Source organism: Homalodisca vitripennis, chromosome 2 (genome assembly GCF_021130785.1).
Source record: "Homalodisca vitripennis isolate AUS2020 chromosome 2, UT_GWSS_2.1, whole genome shotgun sequence".
Taxonomy (NCBI): Eukaryota; Metazoa; Arthropoda; class Insecta; order Hemiptera; family Cicadellidae; genus Homalodisca; species Homalodisca vitripennis.
Window position 1 is genome coordinate 3745501 of NC_060208.1, and position 21229 is coordinate 3766729.

The 21229-nt window shown below is 38.2% G+C and overlaps 1 protein-coding gene across 3 annotated transcripts in view; it reads left to right on the forward strand.

Moving 5' to 3' along the window:
* LOC124356067 (longitudinals lacking protein, isoforms A/B/D/L-like) overlaps nt 1-21229 on the forward strand; it is a 288880-nt gene that overhangs the window by 31631 nt on the left and 236020 nt on the right. For all 3 annotated transcript variants that reach the window (XM_046807234.1, XM_046807235.1, XM_046807233.1), the window contains exon 2: nt 12288-12852. In XM_046807234.1, coding sequence (XP_046663190.1) covers nt 12288-12852 — 565 coding nt within the window. The remainder of the gene's footprint in view (nt 1-12287; nt 12853-21229) is intronic.

Here is a 21229-nt window from a genome sequence, read left to right on the forward strand (position 1 = left end):
ACTGGTTAACATGTCCTTTGAAATAGGAGTGTTTCCAGCCCAGCTAAAAACTGCCAAAGTGATTCCAGTTTTCAAGAAGGACGATCCTTGCCTCGCAAGCAACTATCGTCCCATTTCAATTTTGCCAGTTTTAAGTAAAGTATTTGAAAAACTTTTTCTTGCAAGACTCATGGATTTCCTCAATAGGTTTGACATTTTGTCTTCAAGCCAATTTGGATTTCAAAAAACATGTCAACAATTGATGCTATCACAAGCCTTGTGGATGCGATTATGGAGAGTTTCGAGGGTCGGGAGCACACAATTGGTGTATTTCTCGATCTTTCGAAGGCCTTTGATTGTGTTCACCATGCTACTCTTTTGCGAAAACTGGAATCGTATGGGGTACGTGGTCTGCCACTGAAGTGGTTGAAATCGTATTTCAGTGACAGATATCAGTTTATAGAAATTTCCAATGTTCAGTCATAGAGTTCCTTTGAGTCAGGGGGTCCCCCAGGGATCTATCCTTGGACCTGTACTGTTCTTAGTTTATGTGAATGATCTTGGACTATCAATTCAGAATGGAAAGATAGTCTGAATTGACTATCTGCGTCAGAGCAAAATCAAATACTGCTCTGTAAATAAAAACTTTTGTTGAACTGAATTCTTGTATTCAGTATTTCTCGGACTTAATCTTAAAACAAATAATACAAAAACGAATTATATAAGTTTTTGTCTCCGTCAACAAGTTAATGAAATTCGACCCATTGTCATGGTAGAGGACACTCTTTTAGAGGAAGTGGAATCCACTCGATTTCTAGGAATATATCTCGATAGAGGATTAACTTGGACCGATCATGTTGAGCATGTATGTGCAAGGGTTGCTTCAGGCATTTTTGCCCTGAGGAATTTTGCATATCTGCTCTTTTTTTTCTCCTTCCTGAGGGAAGAGGACAGTTTGTCCCCGCACTTGTCCTAAAAAGGACCTTTGCGCTTCCCTTACTTTAATTTGTGCCCTCAAAGACCGAGGCTTTTGCAAAAACCAATCAGATTTAAGGGCTCCTGTTCTCTAATGTCCTTGGGGCTGAGGAGATATGCTCCCAAGTATCTTTTCCGAGTCTCTATGATGGCAGGACAATCCAACCAAATGTGCTCCGCTGACTCCTCCTCTTCTCCACAGAGTCTACAATCGCTGCTCTGACTGAGGCCTACCTTCAAGAGGTGCTTCCTCAGAGGGCCATGTCCTGTCAACATTCCTAATATCACTCTTATATCCTCCTTATTCTTGTCTAGGAGAGCTGTCCACCCTTTAACGTAAGGAGAGATAAACATTTTGGATAGTCTTAAACCTGAGGCTCTACTCCAATTCTTGTGTCTTGTCCTCTTTTCCCAATCTTTGACCAGAGCTTTAATGTTGGATAAGGTTATCCCACAACCTGGCTCAGGCCCCACCAATGTGGATTCTGCTCCCTTTTTGGCGAGGATGTCCGCTTTTTCATTCCCATGAATACCTTCATGATCCGGTACCCAACCGAGTGTTACTCTGTTACTTATTGCCAGCTCTGCTAGAGCATTCCTGCATTCCCAGACCGCTTTCGAATCAATCGAACAGGTATCCAGTGCCTTCAGTGCAGCCTGACTATCAGAAAGTATTAGGTATGATAATCCTTTTGTCCTCAACTGTGTGTGGAACATGAGTCTATTGCCATGACCTCCGCCTGAAAACCGTAGCATGTCTTCCTAGGGGCACAGCCATGTCGACTCCAGGTCCATGTATTCCATATCCTGCCCTAGAGTCTAGGAGTGAACCATCAGTGAAAAACTTCAGGACTCCTTTTGTAGGGTAGGCCTCCCTTTTAATCCATTTCTCTCTACTTCCGATAGAGACCGTATATGGTTTTTTAAAGGAGTATTTCTTAACCATAGCATCAGATACTTTGGTTAGCATTTCAGCCTCAGGAAATTTTTCCAATATCTTCATGTGGCCTTCTAAGGAGGTAGCATTTATTATCTTTGTTCCTAGAAGCTTCATAGCGCTCATCGCAGCTGTTCTCATCACCTCCTGGCCAAGAGGAGTGTACCACAGGACCGCTTCCATTGCTAGTGTTGGGCAGGAGCTCATCGCTCCCGTGATGCTTAAGCAAGCTAACCTTTGAAGACCCTGTAGCCTTTTTGCAGCTGTTGTTTGTTCTACCTTCGGCCACCACACTAAGGCAGCATATGTGACCATTGGTTTTATTATGGTTTCGTAAATCCAATATATCATTTTGGGTTTAAGTCCCCATTTAAATCCAAAAAGTCTCTTACAGGCCTCAAGAGCCATTATTGCTTTGGATGTCCTGTTTCTAATATGGGAGTTCCAAGTGAGCTTTTCATCCAGGATTAAACCCAGGTACTTCACTTCCTTTGTTTGATTAATGCTGATTCCCTCCAGGACAGGTTTTGCTAGCTGGAATTTTCTTTTCCTGGTAAACTGGAAAAACATCATATTTGTTTTTGATGGGTTGATCCGCAGACCTTCCCCATGACACCAGTTACTTATGAAGTTAAGTTCTGTTTGTATTAGGCGTTCCAGCCTGCCTTTGTTTTTCCCTTTAATCATAAGCACTAGGTCATCCGCATAACATAGTAGCCTTATTCCCCTCTTCTCTGCTTTGCTTAGGAGATCATCCACTACCATCGCCCACAGGAGAGGAGACAAGACTCCCCCCTGGGGGCAGCCTCTTTGGGCCGTGACCGCGGCAGATTCGTCTTCGTACTTAGCTTTCACCTGTCTGCTTTTTAGGAGGGCTACTATCCATTTGACTACATCTGGGGAAACTCCAAAACGTTCCATCGCAGTCTCCGTGGATTGATATGCTACTCGGTCGAAAGCTCCTTCAATGTCCATAAAGACGCTGACTAGGGCTTCCTTTTTTTCGAAGGTATTCTCCACCTCTCTCACTAAACTGTGGAGAGCAGTGGTGGTTGACTTTTCTTTTATGTAGGCGTGTTGTGTGGGACTAAGTGGGTGTACCAGTAATATTACGTCCCTTATGTGTCTATTTATTATTTTTTCCATAGTTTTCACCATGAAGGAGGTTAGGCTTATGGGTCTGTACGAACTGGGTTTTGTTGGATCCCTGTCATTTTTCCGCAAAAACACCACTAGTGCTATCCTCCAGTTCTTTGATATGTATCCTAAGGCAAAACTGCTTCTAAACAGAATGCTAAGAGTATTTAATAGTATATCCAGTACCTCTTGAAGAAGGGCTGGAAAAACTCCATCCGCCCCAGGAGATTTAAATGGCTTAAACGATCTTATAGCCCATTTAATTATTCTTTCATGTGTGAATAGTCTGTTAGACTGCTGTCTGGCTTTTGCCACCTCCCGACTGGATCCACCCCTGAATAGAGAATAAGTATCCTCATTTTGAGTTAGGTGACCCCCTGGGAAGTGTGTCTCCAGAAGTAGTTCTAAGGTCTCCTTCCTGTTCATTGTTAGGTCTCCATTGTCCTTTACTAGAGTCCCAATAGGATTAGTATGCTCCGTTTGGAGAGTTTTTTGAAGCCTGGATGCCTCGGGAAGACTGTTAATGTTTTTACAAAAATTTCTTCAGGTTCTTCTTTTATTCGTTCCAAGTTCTTTTTTATATTCATTTTGGGCCTGTAGATAAGGGAGCCAATCGTCCGTCCTTTTTGCCCATTTTAATAATTTCCTCGTTTTGTTTCTTAATGGTTCCAACCTCCCAGTCCACCACGGCACATCCTTCTTCAACCAGTTTTGCCTGGGAGGGCAGTTTTTCTCGTAGGCCTTTATTATAGCTTGCTCTACTATTTGTGCAGACCTTTCTAATTCAAATTAATTTTTCTGGAAGGGTCCTATTTCTTCTAACTCTTTTACTAGGGACTCTCGGTATCCTCTCCAGTTGGTAGATTTAGGAACCCTGTGGGTCACGTATCTTTCCCCTATCTCCTCTATGTCGAACCTAATTGGGCATTGGTCCGATAATGAGGCCTCCTTAGAGACGTGCCACCTTACAATGTTTATGTTTTTGAGTCCTGTAGATAGGGTTATGTCTAGGACTTCTTTCCTATTTCTAGTTATAAAGGTTGGGCTTGACCCACTATTTTCTAACACTAAGTCATTGCTGAACATAAACTGTAGAAGTTCCTCACCTCTTTGGTTTATGTTTGTGCTTCCCCAATATGTATGGTGAGCATTACAGTCGCAACTAAGAATGAGGGCCGAACCTTTGTCTCTGCAGCTCTACAATAGTCTTTCTATTTCTTTCGGTGGGCAGCTTGTTGACGGGTTGGAGAAGTAGGCTGAGGCTATAGTAACCTCTCTGACCCCTTGCAGTGAAGCCACTTTCACTGTAACCGCCACCAGATCTCTTGGTATTAGATCTGTAATCGGAAAGGCTGTTATTAGTTTTGAAGTTAGAATACAAGTTCTTGGGTTATCAATTGTTCGATCATATATGAGATTCCCTACCTGAGTCGTCAGTCCTCTGATGCAACCTCTATTGATCCAAGGCTCCTGGATTAGGGCGATATCCAGGCCTGTTGAGATAAACCTTCTTCCCAAGATGTCAGTTGCGTCCTTTGCATGGTGTAGGTTTATCTGTATTAGGCGCATACTTATGCCTTTTTTCCACTTCCCCCAGGTGGTCCATCTCCGTCTCTTCTTTTGGATTGTTTGGAGACTTTGTCCCCTTTTCTTCCTCGAGCTGAGATTTTTTCCACCTCCCCCAGGTGGTCCATCCCCGTCTCTTCTTTTGGATTGTTTGGAGACTTTGTCCCCTTTTCTTCCTCGAGCTGAGACGGATGGTCCTTTGAGAGAAGGTCCCCTCTTCAAGAAGAGAGAACAGGTTGGTTTTTCGTCTTCGACCGCTGCACTGGCTTGTGGAGTAGACCTTTCAGGTAAGGTATGTACAGATTGCTCTGACACCTTCGTGGCCTCCTCCACTTCCATCTCTTCAGCAGTGCTTTTTTCCGTGGTGACCGTCTCAGATTTCTCTGAAGTCCCCTCTTCTCTTGTGGGTTGTTCTTTGTTTCCTTGGTGTTTCTTTTTCAGTCTAAACTGAACTTTTCCAAACTTGTAGCCGATCCATGGACCCTCCTTCTCAAGTTTGTTTGCTGTAGCGCAGTCGACTGCCAGGGTGAGTAGTACAGACTTCCCCTCGTCGCTCCTACGCAGAACATTCCATTCTCCGACAGATAGCTCTTTATTTTGTCCTTTTAGGAACTTCATTATCTTGTCGGTAGTTTCGTACCCAAAGTTTCGTGTATACTATCAGGAAGATAGACAGTCGCAATTCTCGTATGAGGGATTTCTTCCTCTGGTACAATTTTCAGACTGGCCCCTTCCCAAGGCTTGAGGGAGTCTTGCTTTCCTTAAAGCCATTCAGCTGTTTCGGTGTTTTCACTGGTAAAGATTAGAACCCCTTGTCTCCTGTTAATACCGTCGAATCTTGGAGAGTAGGGACCCTCCTGTTCCTCCAAGATAGCTTCCAGTATGAAGCTCTGGATCTCCTCCATCTGTTCCGTTGTGAGTAGGGTCTCAGGAAAATTGGAGTGTAAAACCCCCACCCTTATACCAGCTACCGCTTGTTTGTAAGAAGGTTTCTGGGTTTGTCCAGATTGCTCCTTGTGTTCCCCTTGTCTTCCTTCATTCTTTGTTTTTTTCCTCCGATGGGCTTCCGGAGTGGATCTATCAGAGTGAGGTCTTTTTTGTTTCTTTCCCTCCTTTTGTTTGTTTTTTCTTCTGGAATTGGTTTTAAGGCCAATTCCCTGGCTTCTTCTTGAGAGTACCCTCTTTTTCAAAACCAGACCATGCGTTTTCTGGCGGCTCCACTTAGTTTAGGCAGTGCTGAGAACTGTCTCTCGACTTTTGCTCCCTCTTCCTTCTGGTGATCGCCCTCCAGTATTGCATCTTCTTCATCAGTTTCGACTCTGACCGAGTCGGAGGTATTTGAACTTCTACTAGGAAGTCCACCTGTTTTTTGGGTTTGTTCAGGATTGCTAGGGTCAGAGCCCATCATCAATCCCTCTATGTTTTGTGAATTTTCATTCACTTTTTGAGTGCTACAAGAGCTCTCTGGTTTTTTTTGTTGGTTTTTAAATTCTGTACTCATTTGTGTTCCCACGAGTAGCGGAGATCTAAAGGTCACCCCAAGCATTGTCCCGCTCTACTTGGGGAAGGCTAGGTTTAAACTGGAGGTCGCCAGGTATCCAGAATTCGCATATTTACGACCAAGCTCTCCCTTGGCTTGGATACAGAAGGAAATCTAGAATTAGGATAGTTTAAGATAGATTGTTGGGAAGATTACCCGACAGGTTAGAGTAGTAAGAAAAGAAATTGAATGTTGTGGGATAGTTAACAGAAAGCCCGCCAGATCAGCTCAGCCTGATCGAAATTATCAAAGAAGACAAGATTTGGATCAGGCAGTTCCCAGGTGCACGCCCACGAAAAAATACAGCACTTGAGAAGAGAGAAGGTGGCTGTGCGTGTGCTTCGTGGACGCTCTGGCTTGGCACATGTGTTGGGGTATGAAGACCCCGCCACTTCCGCACCCATTTTTTTATATTGGTCTCATGGCAAACCATGGAGGCAACGAGAAAATCACAGAATAAATGTATTTCAAACAAACTGAATACAGTGGTTTTATATTGTACCATGTGACATAGTAACATATAATCAGATTACTTCATTGGATTGGTCGGTAAAACTTTCTTGTGTTTGGTCCTTCGATACTCAGTTCAGTTGATTTATTTGTCATTATTTAATGTCAAAAGTGAGTTTTATGTAAATTATAGTACACATACAAGTAAAAGACAAATGTAAAAATATTATAAAAAAACATGTAGAATAAAAATATGAATCATGACAAATGTACAATTGTTTATGGTAAATGCAAGAAAATAAGGAGATTTTAACAATCACTAGTAGTTAAAAATGTACAATTATTAAAATTTGCTATACCCAAAGTGAAATGGTTCATTTATAAATAGACAAGGTAGAGTGTTCAATGGGTGAAGTGAATAAAAAGTAGTATTTACTCGAAGTAAATACTTCGAAGTAGTAGCATTTTCTCAGAACGATGTGAATAATAATATACTTCCACTGGGTAGTAAGTACTTCGGGCCGTCCGGATTTGGTGAAGCATTTACTACCGTAGTATTTACTACCCTATAGCACTTACTTCACTTTTATTTTCCTTCTCTTATCGATAACCCCTCACCGCATGTTGGTGAACAAAACTCAACGTTCCTACGGAGTCCTGTTTATCTGGGATATCCATGTACCGGCTCGTCGATGCATGACTCACTTGTCTGCTGTCTGTCAGTCACTTACCATTCTGGGTGCTGACTATGTCGTCAAGTGATGAGGCCGGTGACTGTGCTGACGTTGAGCGGGACGTTGTTAACAGAACACTTTTTGTGCGACTATTGAGTGAAAATTCAGTTATCGTAGAAAAGTCTAAAGTGCCAAGTGTCATGTGTGCTAAGAAGAAAGCTTGGGATATCATATGTTCAGAATATTCTAAAGCCACCGGGAAAATAGTTACTCCGGCGCAACTCTCAAAAATGCTGAACAACATGAAAACAAAAATAAAGAAAAAAACTGATAGAACAGCAACTGGAAACAAAAAAATTAAACTTAAAGACTGGGAGAAAGAGTTCTTACTGCTCCTTACACAAGAAGAAAATCCTGTTTTTAAAAAGGTGCCGGGAGCTACTTCAGTAGGAATTTGTGAAGGTGAATCTGCTAAAAATACAACCTCATCTAAACAGAAGGGAGCTGATGACATGGAAGTAGAACACCAGCCAAGTTGTTCAGTGATTACATCAAAGCAGCCTGTGGTAGCTGTGAGAAAAGGAGCAAAAAGGCTGTCAATGCTAGAAACGGACGAAACTAGGGATATGTCCACTCCGCAATTACAGCGTGCAGTGTTGCTGCAACAAATGGAACTCCAAAAAATCCAGATAGAAAAAGAAAGAATATTGCTAAACAATTTGAAGAAGACTGTCAATGATGCTTCAACTGACACGGACTTATTTTCTTTGTTTGATTAATAAATAATTTGTTGTAAGTTCCAAATCCTATCCCCCCATATAAAAATAAAATAAATAAATAAAAAATAATAAAATTAAAAAACAAAAAAAATAATAATTAAAACAAAAAAACTATAAAAATCATGTGTGCCTGCGATCGTCGATTAAACAAGACATTTAGAAAACTGGAATCTTTTAGTTAATTTACCTGCAGAAGAGAACAAATTCCAGTTCTGGAAACGCCGTGTTTAATTTGTAACACTTAACGATGACAAATGTCCGGAATTTCCTTTTATTCCTTTCAGATCAACCATCGTCAACAATTAACTTTAAACATAGAATTAACCTGTAAATAGAACCTGATGTCACCTCCTTGACAATAAAACATGACAAAAATACAGCCCACATTTTAATGTTTTAAGTTTTTTACACCTGAAAAAGAGGATGATTTCCATTCCTCGAAACGTAGTGTTATGATTTATTGTAACATTTAAAGATGGCAAATGTCCGCAATCCTGTTATTCCTTCAAATCATCCATCGTCAATAACAAACTTTAAACAAAGAATACATACATATATATGTATTTTAAATTTTTTAATTTTTTTATAATACTTTAGAACAACATACATTTAACATAAGAGCACATCAATAATGCAAAATATTAACTTCAGATTTCACAAATATGCTCGATAAAATTAAAGTTAAGTATGAAATAATAACAGACGCCTAAACAAGCCTTAAAAATCAACTAAAAACAACCATCAATTACATTAATATATACATTTTGCAGCATAAAAAATGTCAAGTATTATTTAAAACAGAATTTGGATAATCTCTTGACGCTTTTCAACACCTCGAGTTTTTGTTACGGCATTTTCTATTTGTTCTTCCGCAGCTAACTCTTCTTGTTCTTCTTCAAGGGCAGGATTTTCTTCAAGCTGATAGTCAAAGTTATCATTCAAATGTTTACTTATGTTATGTAGAACTGCACAGCTTACAATGAGTTTGGGAATTTTTTCCAGAGAAATCCTCACACAGTTTGCTATTATAGGAAACCCTTTTTTAACCCTTCCAACGCGGCTAACGCCTAAAGACGCGGAACTGCCGATGCTTTAAACGCGGATTACGTCTACAAACGCAAAAGCTTTACTTATGAAATGGTGAAGAATTAGTTGTTAAAACTTCCGTAAGAGACCAGATCGATGTTCCTTTCGACTGTCGGGACTAGACAAAACGCTTTGTCACCGTTGGTGGACTTTGTAACGACATCTACTCGGGTTGAAAGCAATCGCCGCCATTTTTTGTATGGCCTGTGACGCGGCATACGCCTACAGACGCGTTCGTTTCATTCAGCTGTTTAACTACGTGTGTGTTGGTCGTATGTTGGTTACATTGTTAAACAAAGTGTTTTGAATCAGTCCGTTGTAATTCTTATACAATTATCTTATACAATTCTTATAAAATTGTTTTTACTAACATTTAGTATAATTTTTTGTTATAATGGCTAATCCAGATGATCCAAGTTTTGACAAATGAGCGCATTTTTGGTATAATATGTGTAATATTTTTTTCAATTATTTGTTTTGTATTTTATACCAGTTTCACCATACAAGTCCAGTTTATTTATTCTAAATAGATAAGGTTTATAAGTACAATATTTGTTTCATTTCCCTTGTAGGCTATCATATAAATAGTTTGTGTTGAATTTCACATTATTACATTTCAAAATCTTATACTGAACTTATTTATTTTATGTACTAATTATACAGGAACTTCAGTTACAATTTACTCATTATAAATAACCTGTATAAATGTAATGTAATCTGTCAAATAGTGTTGCTATGTACATTATCCTGCAATGCAGTTTATTCAAAATTTCAAATATTTTCGTGCGTATAAAATTTTCAAAAATATGTAATATTACATGTTTATTATTTTTTCTTATTAAGGTAATACCAAGGTATATGAAACAAAAAATTAGCATTGGGAAATTAAAAAAAAAATATTTTTTTATATCTTAGCGTTTGACAGTAATTTAGATTAGCGCTTTAAGGGTTAACTTGACCGAAAACTCTTTCAACAATAACTCTTTCTTGAGCGTGCAGCCGATTAAATTGTATTTCGTCTTGATTGCGGGGAGGTTTGAAGGGAGTAATAAGCCAAGGTGAAATGCCATACCCCGAGTCTCCCAACAGACAAGCAGCCCCATCATATCTGGCTATAACCTCTCTTACCTGGCTATTTCTCCAAAATCTCGAGTCGTGAACACTACCCGGCCATTCTGCACAGATGCCGGTGAATTGTTCGGTCGCATCACAAGTTGCCTGCACGTTTATACTCGGGTATCCTTTCCGGCACACATATTCATCACCAAACAATCTAGGTTTCAGAATTTCAATCTGTGTACAGTCAAGTGCACCAATAACCGAAGGCAGCCTAAAACGGATCTGCCACAAGAGTTGAGCATCATTTATTTTCCTCACTGAATTCGGAAATTTAATCCAATGATGTGCTCGGTCAGTAATACAGTCCATAACATAGTGAAAGGTTTTACAAACCGTTGAGCGATCGACTCCGACATCTTCAGCCACTCCAATTTGAAATCCTGGATCAGCCACAGCGCGTAAAAATTCAGGCATCACTTTCAGGCAGAAATTCAGCGGTCAAAAAATTAATGCTTTCATCCTCAAACCGTAAAAGTTGTTTGTCACTGACGTGCCGACGCTCACGATATAACTTACGTTCACGAACGTGCATGAACATCGCCATGATGCCGACTGAACTAAAACGAAGTCTGACCTACACCAGACTCCACAAAAACGAAGCAGTTACTACAGCAAGGTAGTAGTTGCTAGGTTTTATTCACATGAATCTGGAGCAAATACTACGGGGTCCGGAAATATGAAGCAAGTACTACCCTTTGGTAGCGCTTTCTTTTTTATTCACTTGAAACGAAGTAATTGCTTAAAAATCAGTGTAACGAAGCAAGTACTACTTTTTATTCACTTCACCCAATGATTGTGTGCTCTACCAATAGAATTTAGTTAAGCATTAGGAAAGTCTATAACTTAGAGTGATATCTTGGGAATATGTTGAGTTATAAACTCAATATTTTGTGTATTTTGCTTAGCAATCAATCGTCCTGTCAAAAATGTTCTCCTGTTTGTCTATCAGCCTGTGTGTCTGTTTTGTGCTGGATATCTCAATAACAAATTGAGCATCTTTCTGGTGTTTCACTGTGTACAGGTAGAATGCCACTGAAATTAAATTTTAACAACCCTTATTCAATAAATAGTTTTTTTTTTCAAGCAATTTATCTTAGTTTAAGAAAGAAATTCCATTCAAATGTATTTACAGAAATAAGAAACCCAATAGGGGTACAAAAAAAAAGTTATCAATAGGTAAGCAAAAATATTTGGACAAAATTTTTTCTTTTTTTAATTATGAAGGATAAATAGTATTGGTATTTCCGTTAATGGCATTAAATGACTGTGTCTCAATTCTTGTTTCCTCATCACTTCGTCAAAACAACAAAAAGTATTATATTAAGCTCCAAAGCTAAAAACACTCTGATTTTGGATATTTAAATTACTATTGGGTAAATACCCAATTTACCTGCCCTACATCACCACCAATATCTTATGGCAGATCTATAGTGGTTTAGATCTGGTGCAATAAATACGTTTTAACCTAGATTCACTTCCCCTGATCATCTACATGCTGTGAGTATATACTTAACTCGCTCAGTCATTTTTTTGAGGTGCAACCCTCCATGTAGTTTATAAGGGTATGGTGTATTTTATCTGTCTACAAGTAAATACTCGTCCTTCACAGTGTTAGAAGTATAATCCCTCCAAATTTCTCTTTTGAGTTAAAGATACAGCAACCACCTTAAGAGATTGAAAGACCAACCATTGTAAAGCATCTGTCTTCTTACCATCATGTTTTCAGAACGTGTGTTCATCATGTTTTTGTTTGTACTATTGTACTTCCATCAGCCATGATAATCACCTTATTAGCATATCCCTGAGAAAACACAGGGATCTGTTTAGAATTGACAGTTTAGTTCCAGTTCTCATAAACGGGTGTCTGAATATCAATTTCAATTTATACTGTAACATACAAATTTGATAAATTTCCTGCCAGTATAAACGTAGTTTTAAACATGAGTAATGGCTGTGCTAATTTTAGCATATTGATAAAAATGTTAATGAGTGATTTATATATTTTGGTGTAGTAATGAGATACTAACTGACTGTGATTGTTACAGATGATTCTGAGCCAACACTACGACAAACACCCGATCATTATATTGAAGGATGTAAAGTTCGACGAGCTAAAGGCGATGTTGGACTACATGTACCGGGGGGAGGTGAACATCTCACAGGAACAGCTGTCTACGTTTCTCAAGGCAGCCGAGTCACTACAGATCAAGGGATTGACGGACACAGGCGGTGACGAGGGGAGTGGACTTGTACCAAATCGCCCTCCGTCCAGTAGCTCAACGGCTTCGGTCCCCAATGACGACCCACCTAGTCCGGCTCAGGGTGATGGGGGTTCACCTGGGCCACGGAAACGTAAGCGAGTGAGGCATGATGAACCGCCTGATTGTGAGATGAAACCAGTGACAGGTGACTCTGATCGGTTGGCGCAGAGTGCCGGAAATAGTGGATCGCCCGGGAGTGCTAGTGCCGGACGTAATGTGGGGCTCGGGAGTGTGAAACGTGAACCAACAGAGGAAGGGGAGGGACAGGCGGGAGTGGGGGAAGAAGTTGGGGAGAGTGGCATGATGGCGAGACCAGGACCGTCAAACGGTGGTGGCACCAACAATAAAGGTAGGCTTTTTTAACAAAATTTCAAACCCAGACAATATTTTATTTTATTATTATTTAACTCAGCAACAAATTAGAAATACAAAGTTTAATCACACAGCTCTGTCTGAGCATCAGTCTACAAAATCATTGTGGAATAGTGTAAAAGACATCAGCATTGAAAAATCTCAAGATTGCACTCCTTTACCCTTTGATTTAAACACAATAAATGATTACTTTGTGAATTCTCTATTGATCTATCTGGAGCTTGTTACGACTATACTTCCGAGCTTGAGCTGCTCCTCATCGTGGCCAGTTTTCTTTCATTCCCGTGAATGAGGCTGACGTGCTGGCTGTGATTATGAGGATGACCAGCATTGTAGTCAGGCCAACAACATTTCTTTGTGTTTCCTAAAAGATACTTTGTAAGTTACTTTGCTTGTTTTAGTTAGGATCTTTAAATCAATCTGTACATTCTTCCTTGTTTCTTGATTACAAGGAAATCCATCATAGTCTGTTCTCTGAAACAGCCACCTAACCCCCAGACTGCCTCTACCTTTCTAAATGTCTTAAAAGAATGGTCTATCAGCATTCCACCAAAGAGTTTCCCCTCACTAACCCCACTGTACTTCATAGCCAGTTTCCACTACTTACAGAAGTGAGAGAAGAAAATGGCGGACGGCAGTCATTGAAACCTAATCTATAATCTTACAAATGTAATGTATTCGCTAAATAAAAACAATCTAAGGGCTGGAACATTATATAACCAAATAAAAATGTATCGTTTATAATTACACTGCCAGCAGCTGGAACCACAGTAAACCATAAAAGTCACAATATCATAGCCGGTTATTTTCAGCAGCAGATTTGAAAATCATAACAAAGATTCACAAATTTGCAGTAGATGGTACAAACTTTTAAGTTTTCCACAAAAATACAAAACTGCTGCAGGTTGACACATATACCTAGTAAAAGTACACAATATACACTACATTGTTTTTTCTGAGGGAAAGAGACGGTTGTCCCCGCACTTAGTCCTAAAATGATCTTTGCGCCTCCCTAACGTATATTTGTATCCTCAGAATCTGAGACTTTAACAGAACCTGATTAGATTTGAGGGTTCCTGTTCTCTGATGTCCTTGGGGCTGAGGAGATATGCCCCTAGGAATCTTTTCAGAATTTTATATATGGTAGGACTGTTCAGCCAAATATGCTTTGCTGATTCCTCCTCTTCTCCACAGAGTCTGCATTCATCAGTCTGGCTAAGGCCCACCTTCATTAGGTGTTTTCTAAGGGAGCCATGTCCTGTCAGCATCCCTATTATCATTCTTATATCCTCCTTGCTTTGATCTAGGAGATGCCCACCCTTTATAACAAGGAGAGATAAACATTTTTGATTGTCTTAATCCTGAGGCCCCATTCCAATTAAAGTTTCTTTTCCTCTGTTCCCAATCTCTTACAAGAGCTTTGCTGTAGGAGAAAGCTATACCACAACCCGTCTCTACCCCCACTATAAAGGACTCCACTTCCTTTTTGGCGAGTGTATTTGCTTTTTCATCATTTCCATGGCCCGGCACCCAACCGAGTGCTACTCTATTTTCCTTAGCCACTTCTACCAGAGCATTCTTGCATTCCCAAACTGCTTTAAAATCAAACGAACAGGTATCAAGTGCCTGAAGTGCAGCCTGGCTGTAAGAAAGTATTAAGTATTTTGCTCCTTTTGGCCTCATTTTTATGAGTCTTCTGGCACATTCTATTGCTATGACTTCTGCTTAGAAGACCGTGGCATGTTTTCCCAGGGGCACTGCTAGGTTAACTCCTGGTCCATATATTCTGAATCCTTCCCTAGAGTCAAGGAATGAACCATCTGTGTAAAACTTCTGGACTCCTTTTGTATGGTAGCCCTCATTTTTAATCCATTCTCCCTGATTAATCCATTTAAAACCAAACAACTGATTAATCTTACAATATCGCTATAAATATTTTGTCTGGAAATTTGGTTTACTCTGATTGTTTAAATGCCAAACAAATTTATAATAGGTTAAAAGTGATTGCTATAGGGTTTTCCATGGCCGACGTGAAACTGGCCATAGATTCCATCCATAAAAAGAACGAGTACCAGGAACTAGTTCGTAACTGAATCCTAACCTAGTTCATCAACTCAAACCATACAAAATATATGTTTAATTAATAACGTGAAGATAAATACTACAAATAAAGATTTTAAATGAACAAACACTACTTTTATGATAATAATCTCCATTTATAGCGGCAATTTTCAAAACTATACTCAATTAAAAGGCAAGTTTTGAGAAATCCTATAAAAGGTCCCATACCTTAAAAACGTACGAGCCAATTTTGATAAAACTTTCTATACACATTCACTACATGATCTACTGTACTAAAATACAAGCATCATTTTTAGGCCGCACCTATTTTCGGAGCCACACCTATTTTCGGAGCCACACCTATTTTCGGAGCCACACCTATTTTGCCAGTCTATGTGCTGTCAAAAACCAATCTATGGATGGCTATCTCAAAAACGTACGAGCCAATTTCGATAAAACTTTCTACACACATTCACACCATGGTCTACTACACTAAAATTTAAGCCTCATTCTTAGACCGTGCCTATTTTCGGAGCCACACCTATTTTGCCAGTCTATGTGCTGACAAAAACCAATCTATGGATGGCTATATCTCAAAAACTTACGAGCCAATTTTGATAAAACTTTCTACACACATTCACAGCATGGTCTACTATACTAAAATACAAGCCTCATTCTTAAGCCGCGCCTATTTTCGGAGCCACACCTATTTTCGGAGCCACACCTATTTTGCCAGTCTATGTGCTGTCAAAAACCAATCAATGGATGGCTATCTCAAAAACGTACGAGCCAATTTCGATAAAACTTTCTACACACATTCACACCATGGTCTACTACACTAAAATTTAAGCCTCATTCTTAGACCGTGCCTATTTTCGGAGCCACACCTATTTTGCCAGTCTATGTGCTGACAAAAACCAATCTATGGATGGCTATATCTCAAAAACGTACGAGCCAATTTTGATAAAACTTTCTACACACATTCACAGCATGGTCTACTATACTAAAATACAAGCCTCATTCTTAGGCCGCGCCTATTTTCGTAGCCACATCGATTTTACAGGCCAAGTGCTGAAAAAAACCAATCCATGGATGCCATCGGTTGTACAGGTTATGTGCTAAAAAATCTAATCTATTAAATCAACTCACCTGGAAAATGGTAGAGCCTATTTTGGTTAATCCTCGCATACATATTGTAGCTACTTTAACAGAAAACTGCGTGCATTAACCGTCATATCTGTAGTAATGAAGAATAAGCCGGTTGAGCTTTTTATTTGAAAGAACGGAAGGAGACCTGGATTTAGTGATGGGAGAATCGAATACAGAATCGAATAGTATTCGAATACAGCCAGAGTATTCACATATTGGAATACATCAAAATAAATTAGAATACTTTTGAAATGAATACAATTTCTCTGGAAGAATTGAATTCAAACCTGGAGTATTCGTTTATTCTGACAAATAGTATTCAAATAAAATATCCAAGAGCTGTATTCGTATTCATATGAGGTTTAAAATGAATACATATATGGAGACTTTGAAAAGAATAAAATTTAGGGGATATTCATAATTTGAAAAAATAATTACAAATTTTAATACTTGAAAAAATGTATAATTAATTGTATAATTATTAAATTAAAAAATACATATTATTTAAGAGTTACAGTTCTAACCAATAAAGACAAATATGAATATTTATTTCATATTGTTGTGTAAAAACAAAATATTATTGAGGTTTTCTGGCTTCAGTCTATTTCTACGGTAATTAGTGACAAGAACTGCTGTGGAAAATAGTCTTTTAGACGGAACTGAAGTAGCAGGTAAACAAAGATATTTCTTCTGAAGTTCGTATATCATGGGTATGACTTGTTTATACGAGACACCAAAAGCCAAAGGCACAAAAAGCAAAAGTATTCGAATACAGTGGTAAATTCGTGACAAACAAGTGAAATAACCCAGGAACAATAGATTGTGGGAAAGAAGTAAGACAGGTCTAGACCTGTCTGTTAGAAATGCTCAGCTGAGCAAAAGTATTCAAATACAGGGGTGAATTCGAATTCACTGTATTCGATTCTTTTAAGTATTCGATTCTCCTATCACTACCTGGATTAGAGATGGGTAATATGTAACGTATTAGTTTCGGTAACAGCTTTATTCAGTGGTTACCTATTACCAGAATAACGCTATAGCATTAACACCCTTTTATTTCAGTAGCGGGAGAGCGGAATGCTTTGGCGTTCTCATAACGTCTTTCTGGCATTAGGCTAGTAATCTGGTTATTGAGTAAAAGCTGAGGCCATTAAATTAAAACAACCCCGATGGGGTTGTTTATTAAAATAAAACAATACTGAGAGTGGGTCAGCTGCTAACTTATCACTACGGCAATAGTTTAATGGACCTAATACAAACTAATCATGTTATTTTAGTAATAGGTTATTGACAACATTGTGGCTAAATGGACGGTGGTATAATACTGTTGCTAAAATGTGACAAATAGCTCTTTGTAAGATAGTTTTTTTTTTCATTAATAAATCTTATAATACCACGTTTACGAGCGCACGCAATTGTTCTCGAATCACTTATTTTTTATTGAATATGGTCCGTGACAGTCTGTGACGTCATAGTCGTTCCCGTTGTTTGAAACCAAGAACGGTGACCGGGCACATAGTGCCGAAAATAGGCGTGGCCTAAGAATCAGGGCTGTATTGCAGGATAGTAGACCATGTAGTGAATGTGTATAGAAAGTTTGATAAAAATTGGCTCGTACGTTTTTGAGGTACGGCCATCCATAGATTGGTTTTTGACAGCACATAGGCTGTAAAATAGGTATGGTTCCAAAAATAGGCGCGGCCTAAGAATGAGGCTTTTATTTTAGTATGGTAGACCATGTAGTGAATGTGTATAGAAAGTTTTATCAAAATTGGTTCGTACGTTTTTGAGGTACGGCCATCTATAGATTGGTTTTTGTCAGCACATAGGCTGTAAAATAGGTGTGGTTCCGAAAATAGGCACGGCCTAAAAATGAGGTTTGTATTGCAGGATAGTAGACCATGTAGTGAATGTGTATAGAAAGTTTGATCAAAATTGGCTCATACGTTTTAAGGTACGGCCGTGTATGTTTTTCCAGAATGTCACACGTAAGTCGATATCTCCGAAAAAGGTGCAGCCTAAGAATGAGGTCTGTATTGTAGTACAGTACACCAAGTACTGAATGTATTTAGAATGTTTTATCAAAATTAGCTCGTACGTTTTTGAGGTACTTCTATCTGTAGATTTTGTCTTTCAGTGTTTGATACGTAAAATCCCCGAAAATAGGAGAGGCCTAAGAATGAGGGTAGTAATATAATACTGTAGACCATGTATTCAAAGTAATGTATTAAGTATAATCTATAGATATTTTTGTATTTGTTCTTTTTGTTTTTAAATTATAAAATTTAATTTTAATAATATAATTTAATCCTGAACTGGTTCAGGAACTAGGTTAATTGTAGTTCAGGAATTAGGTCAGGAATAGTTCATGAACCAGGTTAGGATTCAAGTCTGAGGATTAGTTCTTTTTATGGATGGAATCTATGGCCAGTTTCACACTGGTTTTCCATGACCGTCCATAAATAAGTCGGGGTGTAAATTAAGTCCTGATATGCCTGGATATATTCCAAACGGATTGCGATATCGATATAAAAATTTCACCATACATATTAAAATGCTTTTTGTGAACTTTTTGAAGGATAAAACTATTTCCCCCATTCTTCAAAGGAGGGCAGAGGTGGGTCACTTAACATTTTCAAATTCCAACCCCTATTTTGTGACACATAATTTGAAAGGGAAATTCAGAAGAAACACAATGACAAACATTGTGATGAAAAAACATCTGATCAGTAGTAAGGGCTTTGGTCTGATATACCAACATCCAGAATATTCAACATTATTTTCATATTTATTTGTAAAAATATTATCAGTGAAGGTAATGGACTGTTTCATGTCCCGAGTAGTTTTAAAAAAATTGATTTTTAACACATGGTAACACAAATCTCTAAACAGTTTTGCGATAATGACTGGTCAATTTGCAACATGTAAATGTTAATATCGGAAGGAATACATTCAACTATGTAACCTGGAATTCTAAAGTTAAAATAATAATACTATTCTGTTCTGATAGTTATGTAAATGATTACTCATAGCTTTGAATGTAATTTAAATATTTTAAGTTAATATGAACTATTTTGAATTCTAGTTCTTTTCTGACTATTAAACAGAAACTTACTCCAAGATGTAATAAAAAAATTGCTATATGTTGTAATTAAATCTAGAGTATTAAAAAGTGTTTGTTACTTATTCATTTGTTACCAGAGCTCATTTTATGAGGAAAATGTTCTATCTATCTGTTTATTTTGATTATGTAAACAAATCTTTAAATTATCAGTATTGTTCATGAAACCTTTGAATGTTAACATAAAAACAACACATTTTATAACCTAAGTTTTTTATTTGAGATGCCCTGCAAACTTCTTAAAAAATATAAAAAATAATGCCTTGCTTATGTCAGTATCAAATTTCCTACCATTATATGCCAGTAAAGTGATGCTTCCAAAGCAGTAATTGTTTCATTTAAATTAATTATTTGTTTTGTTCAGAGTAAAAAAATCTTGGAACTAGTTGGCTTGCTTTTTTCTATGAGGAATCATTTGTCATCTAGAAAGTGAATATTTTTTTGAAAATCTGGTGTGGTTTGGTGCCTGCTGATGTTACTTTTTGAATAGCTGACCAATATGGAATTCACAGTGCCTTTTTAAGATTGTGTACTTTACGGAGATGTTAACTCATACAAAACTGTTACTGAATAATTTGCACATTTTTGAGTGGTCAGTCTTTATTCTATATTTTTAAACTTGTTTATTGAGGGTTTCCAGTGTGCAGAAAATGCGAGAATTGTACTTAACTTTACTATGCATGGGAAATATGCAAGATATGTACAGGGATTTTGAGCAAAATGCGTAAAAAGTTAAAAATAAACGAAGCACGCCTAACGCTGATTTTTTGTGATCAAGTTCAAGGATATTGTAAAGCACTTGGGTTGTGAGGTGAGTTGACAGTTGAAGGCCACTCCCACCAGTGAAAGTGTTGTGGCGATCTGTTTAGACCGGTCTGGAACTTTAGACGAACTCCAGATTCCAGGAGTCAAGTCTGAGACAGCATCAGATACCAGATGCTGAAATAAACAGAAGATAAACTGGAGCTAAACTCAAAATTCAATTGAATCGACCCTTCCTACAACAGCTACATTATGTGTAGAAAAGTCAGCACAGTTATAATAAAAATTTTACCTTACTATCTCAGATTTTAATGAAATTTAGTATACTACTTCTACACTCCAGTTAGACAAAAAAAGTTCAATTTAAAAAAAAATGTATAACACAGGGGTCTTAAAAAAAAAACTAAAGGAGCGAGTTGTAATCCCCCACGTAAAACACCAACTGCCAAAAACGAAGGTTCTCAGAGGGAAACTACAATTGCAAAGGCAGTCTTCAATAAATATCCCCCATCACTGCTCATACAGACTATTAAAAAATTCAAAAAAACAGTTGCTTCCAGTTCCCTAATAAATGTACAACAGGAAATTCTAAAAATGAACTCACCACTAAATACGACTTGAAATCAGGGCAAACATAGAAATTTTTACCCCATCCCCTCGAAGCAGTAATGTTTTAGCAAACCTAGTACATAAAGAAGCACTACAAATCAAAAATATTCCAACACACAGCAATAAATTGGGGCAAAACCTAACAAAGTATTACAAATTCTTCACCAGAATGTCCAGGAGATGCAAAACAAGAAAAACCCTATCATCCACCTTCTTGAGGGCCCACAACCAAATATAGTCATACTTACGGAACATGGCCTTCAGCATGAATTACTATTGAACATATTAATTCAGAAATATGTACTTAAGACTAAGCCGGACGGTATATAGAAAAGGAGGAGTAGCCACTTATGTGACAGAAGAATATGGAGAGTAAATCGAGAAAGTCAACATTGCGCACCACTCATGGAACTAATCTGCGAAATAGAAATGGTAGAAATTTCTCAAGGAAAAGAAGACCTTTGTGATTTAGGCATCTACAGACCACCTAGTGGAAATCTTATTGATGCTCTGAATATAATATCCAATGTACTGGAAGATACAAGAGTAGAAAATCATCTCCTAGTTATGATGGTAGATGTAAATGTGGATATTTTAAAGCAACATGACCGGGACAACCATATTCTAAATGAAACATTAGTGAGACACAACC